This window comes from Diuraphis noxia, unplaced genomic scaffold (genome assembly GCF_037042655.1).
Source record: "Diuraphis noxia isolate RWA-SAM2 unplaced genomic scaffold, SU_Dnox_SAM2 contig0001, whole genome shotgun sequence".
Taxonomy (NCBI): Eukaryota; Metazoa; Arthropoda; class Insecta; order Hemiptera; family Aphididae; genus Diuraphis; species Diuraphis noxia.
This window is the reverse complement of record NW_028301711.1, coordinates 16,308,764-16,315,999: the sequence shown is the minus strand read 5'-3', so window position 1 is coordinate 16,315,999 and position 7,236 is coordinate 16,308,764. Positions and strand designations below refer to the sequence as shown.

General features: G+C 40.3%; 1 protein-coding gene across 1 annotated transcript; it reads right to left on the bottom strand.

Moving 5' to 3' along the window:
* Positions 1 to 5,931: 5,931 nt before the first annotated feature.
* LOC107168896 (uncharacterized) lies at positions 5,932 to 6,813 on the bottom strand. The gene has a single exon (XM_015518445.2). It carries the CDS (start codon positions 6,811 to 6,813, stop codon positions 5,932 to 5,934), a length of 882 nt encoding a protein of 293 aa, XP_015373931.2.
* Between the last annotated feature and the right edge of the window lie 423 nt (positions 6,814 to 7,236).

Here is a 7,236-nt window from a genome sequence, read left to right as displayed (position 1 = left end):
CTGTTGCTTTCCACCTCACTACATCATTTAATCCTCTAGATTTTCTTGAAAAATCAACATATTTTTTTATTAAATAAGAGACGATTGGTAATTACATGTACATTTCATCGGCTTTGTATGCGAACATTTACAGGGGATTTTTTAAATATACCCAACCATAATAAAATCAATTTCTTAACAATGCCTAAGCATAAGCATACCAAACGCATATATTCAATACAGAAATCGTCCACCATATTTATATAAGGTATTTCAGTTAAAATTAATATTGTATTGCCTATATGATGTTCATCATCGACACGGTTTATAAAATCTAAATGAGTATTTTTCCGAAAATTTGTACCTAAAAAACACATGGTATTATTTATACGTTCACCCTCAACGGTGCACCTTGGACAGGAATAATATTCAACATGCCCTTTGGTGTTTAAAATAAAACTCTTACAAAGCATTTCTTGCCTTGCGATCAGCCTTGACATCAAGAATGCGTTTAACTCCATCAAATGCCCAGGGATCTTGATAGCACTTGCAAAGTGGGATGTCCCTCCTTACCTGTACCGCATGTTCCAGTCCTACTTCTCGGAACGGTTCGGAACGGTTTCCACCCGCAATGGAAGCGTGGGTGTCGACATTTCGGGAGGTGTGCCACAGGGCTCCGTCGTTGACCCCCTTCTGTGGAATGTCACTTTTGATTCCGTTCTCAGAGCCACACTACCTCAAGGAATAGAGTTGCTTGGCTTCGCTGACGATACTCTGATGGTGGATTCGTCCAAAACCGTTGGGGAGTTGGAAGCTCTAGCGAACGATGCTCTACGGATAATGGGGGATCGCATCTCTAACCTCAGTCTCCAGATTGCAGCAGAGAAGACCGAAGCAGTACTATTCACTTTGAAATATAAACATGGGATTCCAAACATAAGGGTGTGCGGCAACCACATAATCCTATCGTCGAAAATGACATATCTTGGTATGACCATCGACAGCTCTCTTTTTCAAGGAGCACTTCGAGACAGCATCGACAAAGGCGGAAAGGATCTCCATACAATTGGCGAGGATCATGGTCCGTTCTTCTTCGGGTAGGTCTTTCAGGCACTACCTAAGGAAAATCAAAAAAGTCGACCACCCTCTCTGTGTCGACTGCAACGATCCCCTTGACAATGCCGAGCACGCTTTTTTCAAGTGTGACCGGTGGTGGCGGGCTAGGACTAAACTTGAAGCTGAAATCATGGTCAACTTCACGCCAGAAACCGTGACTGTGACAATACTGAATTCGAAGAGCCACTGGACTGCTGTAGCCAACTTCGTCAACCTTATCCTGTCTACCAGAGAGGAAGAGGAGCGCGAGAGACAGCGGCGGGGGCCAGCAGCTGCAAACACCTAGTTAAGAATTACACTCTTTGGGCTGAATGCCAGACTTATGGGAGGGTTAGAGGCCCTCCGCATGTGTATAAATATATAGCTTACTGTATTATATTGTATTGTACTTAATAAACGATGAGGGGAGTTGGCAAATAGCCTCACCAGGTATTTCCGGCCCCCTACGTTATAAAAAAAAAAGATTAGGCTGCCATCGGGCCTGCATGATCATATAAGCAATTTTATTAATATCATTAATATTATTAACTCAATAATCACGTTGATTCCCATAACTAATGTCTGATAGAGCATCTAAATTTTATAATTCATTCATTTAATTCTAGGAATAAATACTTATTTTATCCTTTTTTTGGTTTTAGTGTATACAATATGCACTCACCTGTGAATACCCTTATGTTGGTTGGTAATTCTATCTGTAATATTGAATTATTTTAATACATCACTCATCAATGAGTTAAATAAATTATCATATCAATTGTAGGGATAATGATATTTGTAAATTAAGTATTTGCATTAACTTTTGTAATTTATATATTTGTATGATATCAAATAGGTAGGTAGATAGGTTAGGTACTTGGTACTATATAATATAGACTAAAGTATACATTTGGGCTCTACTTAATATGCTTTTATTATTCTAACATTATTTTTATTAATGTTTTTTAGGTAGGTTTGTACCTAGTAGGTAGTAATAGTTGTTAGTTTTAAACTAAATGATTTTGAATGTTATAATTATTTATCTAATACACATAGATGTATTATGATACACAATGCAAACTATATACATACATAGGTATCTACTATTGTATATACATGCCATATCGCATCAGTATACATTATAATAAATATAAATTACGGGTTTAAAATAAATAATAATTTATATTAGGATTTAAGACATTAGATAAAAGATACTTTTATAAAGTAATATCAATATTAAATATTATGCAAGTACCTCTACATCATATGCCTTTTTTTACTGAACAAAATGTAGTATATTTACAATCTGTACAAGTTATACAATGGCTAATTTTGATGATAGTTTGTTGGCGGAAATGTGAAGTCACTCTTTGACGGCACCCCATGTCCCCATGATATATATAATATTTATATCTACATATAATCTACACTAGGTCCTACACATCATTATACGTTTTTGTTGTTAAAGTATTTTAAATATTATAAATCAAAACTACCTACATTATACTATGCGCATTGCATATTTATTATATATATTTCTAATTTCTATACCTAGCAAAGGTATTGGTCAATATATGAATCCTATGTGCTTGTACTAACCTGTTTACTGTCTGCTGAACAAAATACTAATGTATTATATTGTAAAAGTGCATTTGCTTCATCAAGTATTATGTTATTTAGGCAGTGTTTTAAGGAATAATATAATTCCATCCTTATACATAATACATATTTAGCTTATTGTAACGTCCCAGCATACAGGAGGACGAACGACTGGTGTTGAGGTAGATGGATTGAGGGAAATAAGTATAACAATTTGATTTGTGATTAGTTATTATATATTTATTTGATTGCTATGTAAATAAAGCACTTTTACTGCACAAAATGGTTTAATTCAAAATATTCCAAGTCCAAATGATTAATTTAGAATGGTGTCTGGCGTGAAGGTGCTTGCACTGACTCTGGTGGTTCACGTCTGATTTTGGTCTATTCGGGACTCTCCTATAATATAGTCCTACTGTTTGCATTTCCACTCCTATCGATAAGATAAGTATGTGTTCATGGTCTAACCGTGGAAATGCGGACGTGCATATCACTATAGGATACCGTAGCATCCCACGCTCGTGCGGATTTTCGGTCACATCCTACTATTCGTGAGACACGCGTAATCTCAATTTCGTACAATGAGCTTCTCTTATTTTAATATTCTACTCGTACCGGCTATCGAAGTTTGACACAATGTGATCGGTGGTGAAATCATATGCCTCAGGGACACTCACGTACACCTACGTGCAAATGCGTATTTAGTAGTCTTAGGCTAGGGTTGTCGGTTACTATGTATGCGAGTTCTGACGAATAATTGTTCTGACGAAATAATCAAACTTGTTTGAACGCTCAACTGTTTCTGACGACGTCGTGTATGTTGTGACGTACTCAACGCTACCAGTGTAAACAATCTCATTAGAAAACATGCGTTTGTTTGTTTAGACGAATACGTCAGAACTCGTCAGAACTCGCATACATAGTAACCGTAGCCTTAGCGGGACATCAGTACATAGCATTATTAGTTATTATAAGTACCTTTTTTTTTTTTTTTTTTGATATTAATCGATGATGCCCCGGGAACTGCGAGGCATTACTTCCGGGGGACCACCCTCTTTTATTGTGAAATCAAATACATATTTGTACATAATAGGAAAGATAAAACACAATACTTTTCTAACAGATGGGAGCTTCTAACCACCCTGTTAATTTTGGCCTTCGGCCTACATTCTATATTAACTTAACTAGCGATCCACGTTGGAGCCTGGTTTGCTTTTCCATTTTGCCGTTCCCTTTTATCTTCCTCCTTTGAAATCACGACCACTTCTGCGTATTCTTGTACTGCTTTCCAGAACTGTTCCTTTTCCAACATCCTCTCCGCCAGATTGTTGCTGTCCACTTGGCCTAGTATTTATAGTAGTCTTTCTCTTTCCGTTTGCCATGCAGGGCACTGAAACAAAGTATGTGCCACATCATCTTCTTCCTGCGAGCAGTGCACACACAAGGCTATCTGTGCTTTGCGAATGAGCTTCAGATATTGATTGAAGCAACCGTGGCTTGACATTATCTGAGTCAGTCTAAGCGTGAGTTGGCCGTGTCGGCGCTTTACCCAATTTTCAATGTTAGGTATTATGGTCCTGGTCCACAGTCCTTTTTCTGCCTGTCGTATTTGCCTATTCCAGATTTTCAGGGTGTTATCTCGATTCTTTCTTTTTTCTTCTGGCGTAAGTTTTGTTTTTTCGCTCTTCGCTGATTGAACGTTATCTCTCGTTCTTCTGCTAATAGATCAATCGGAGGTATTCCGGCCAAGATGTTGGAGGCTACATAACTGATCGTGCGGTAACCACATATGCTTCTGAGGGCTATTCTTCTTTGCACCTGACGTAGTTCCAGTTTGTTTTTCTTTTTGTATCGGAGTGTGTTGTTCCAAACTGGAGCTCCATATAGTAGTATTGAGTGTACTACGCTGCACAGTAGGCGTCTTCGTGGTTGCGTCGGTCTCCCTAGGTTAGGCATTAGTCAACCTAATGACGTCATAACATGTTGGCTTTTGCAGCAGTGGTTTGGATATGGTCACTGTAGTCAAGCTTTTTATCAACAATGAAGCCTAGGTATTTCATTGTCTCGCTTATCTTCCATGTCTTGCCATTAATTACAAGCTTGGGTTTGTTGTACTTGTACCTATATGCAAATAGGACTGCTTCTGTTTTCTCCACAGCCAGGCTGAATCCAGTTTGATACCTCTTCGATCGCCTTATTTGCTTGCTCTTGCTTCTAGCTCTTTGATTGTACCTGCTTCTGCTATGATGAGTGTGTCATCGGCGAAACAGATGGTTGTGGTTCCCGGAGGATCTGCACCCGCAGTACTCCGTCGAACATAGTGTTCCACAGTAGTGGTCCAAGTACAGATCCCTGGGGGACGCCACTTGTTACCATCTTTTCAATTTTTCGAGACGACGTTTCTATTTCGATCGTTCTGTTTCAGAAATACGACCGCATCATTCGCATTAAATAAGGAGGTACATTGATGTTTTTCAGTGAGGCTTAAATTCTTTCCCAGCTCACGCTCTTAAAGGCGTTCTTGATATCTAGGCTCACAGCAACGCTGAATCTCTGGCGGAAACATGAGGGTGAGACAATGCTTTCTAACTTTTTCACTGCATCCTCTATCGATCGACCCTTTTGGAACCCGTATTGTCCATTTTAAATGTCTATATTTTTCCCGCAAGTCCCCGGATTCTGTTGGCCAAGAGACTTTCCAAAATCTTTCCTATGTGATTCATTAGACACAGTGGTCTGTACAAGGAGGAGATTCCTTCCTGTTTTTGCCCTTTCCGCAACAGCACAAGTCTTCCCCTTTTCCATCGTTCAGGAAAAATTCCCGATCTGAGGTAATAGTTGAAGATTCCTGTTAGTAGTGATGGACAGGTATCATGCACTGCACCCCACATCTTACTCTGTATGTTGTCTGGGCTGGGTGATTTTTTTCCTTACTTTGAATTTATTCACTTCTGCATTCACTTCTTCCTGGCTAAAGTTTTCAATTTCTTTAATGTCATTTTCATCAGTTGCGTTCATCGGTTGGTGAAAAGGGAATAGTCCTTCTATTACTTCATTGAGTACTTTAGGTTCTAACCGGTTCGCCGCAGGGGGACCTTGTAGCTTCCTCATTACGATTTTGTAAGGTTTGCCCCATGGATCATCGTCCACCATCTTCGTGAGGTCATTCCAGCATTTGTCTTTGCTTTTTTGTATGGATATTTTTAGTTGCTTCCATGTTTCCCTGTAGACGTTGGCTTCTGCGACAGCCTCTCCTTGTTAGGTCCTTCGTGCTCTGGTTAATTTCCTCCTAGCTTTGACACATTCCTTTCTGGCCGTGGCGATTTCATCATTCCACCAAGGGACTGGTTTTTTCCCCGGTGGCGGAGCTTTCTTCCGCTTAAGGGCAATATCGCTTGTCAGCGTGATACCTCTTTCGAGCTCCATTGCAGTTTCTTCTGGCCCTAGGTTCGTTGGGTTGCATTTCCTCGTCGATTCTGCAAGGAGCAGCCCAGCCGCTAGTAGGTCCGGATCAATGCGCGTTATGGCCCATCCCCTATGGCTAGTTGGTTTTGGTGCTTCGTGTTGTCCTATCGGGTTTTCGAGCCAAAACGTGATATAGCGATGGTCAATCATATTTTCGTCATGTAGCACTTCCCAGTTCTGTATCTTCTGTATTAGCGTTCCCGATGCCAGGGAAACATCAATGATGGAACCTTTTCCTTTTTCAACAAAGGTGGGTTCACTTCCCGTGTTTGCTATCTCTAGGTTGAGAGTGTCTATCAGAGACATGAGTTCTTCTCCTCTTGTGTCTGCTGCCGTGTCCATCCACGCTGCGGCCCTTGCATTAAAATCACCTGCTATGATTGTTGCCTCTTTCTTCACACGAGCACTATGCTCGATCTCGTATAGTAGTCCTTTAAATGCTGTAATTGGTGCGTTGGGTGATGCGTAGTAGCTGTATATTACTGTTAAATTTATTGTGACCACTACATAGCCACGTTCTCGTTCAATTCCGCTCACCATGTGGGAGTTGTTAAGAATTCCAATTGCTGCTCTGCCTGTTAGATCAAGAATCCAGTTTGGGTTCTTTACTATTGTTTTCGCATACGGTTCGCTCACAATGGCTACGTCAATGTTTGTTTGTAGGAAGCGGATCATTGATGGCTGGCCGTCGTGCCTATGGGTTTTGCTTTACAATCCTTAGCCACGTGTCCTTCTTTTTTGAATCTGAAGCAGAATTTGGAGCGATCTTCTCCTTTGCACATCGCTGCGAGGTGTCCGGTTTCTAAACACTTGAAGCAAGTTCTTTTCTTCTCTTCTGGCAGTCTTATTCTACAGCAATTTCAGACAATCCTTATTTTTTGACTAGATGCTATCCTGAATGCAGTCGCTATTGGGGCCTCTATCCTTGCTGTGCACCAACCATTGAATCGTACCCGAATGCCAAATGGTTTGATATGGGTTAATTCTGGGTAAAGTTTCGCAAGTTCCGTCCGCAGTTCTTCCGGGGTGATGGACTCATCCAGTCCCAAAATGAGTACCGGTGTCGTTTTGGTGGCATGTCTTACTTGCATTTCAGTT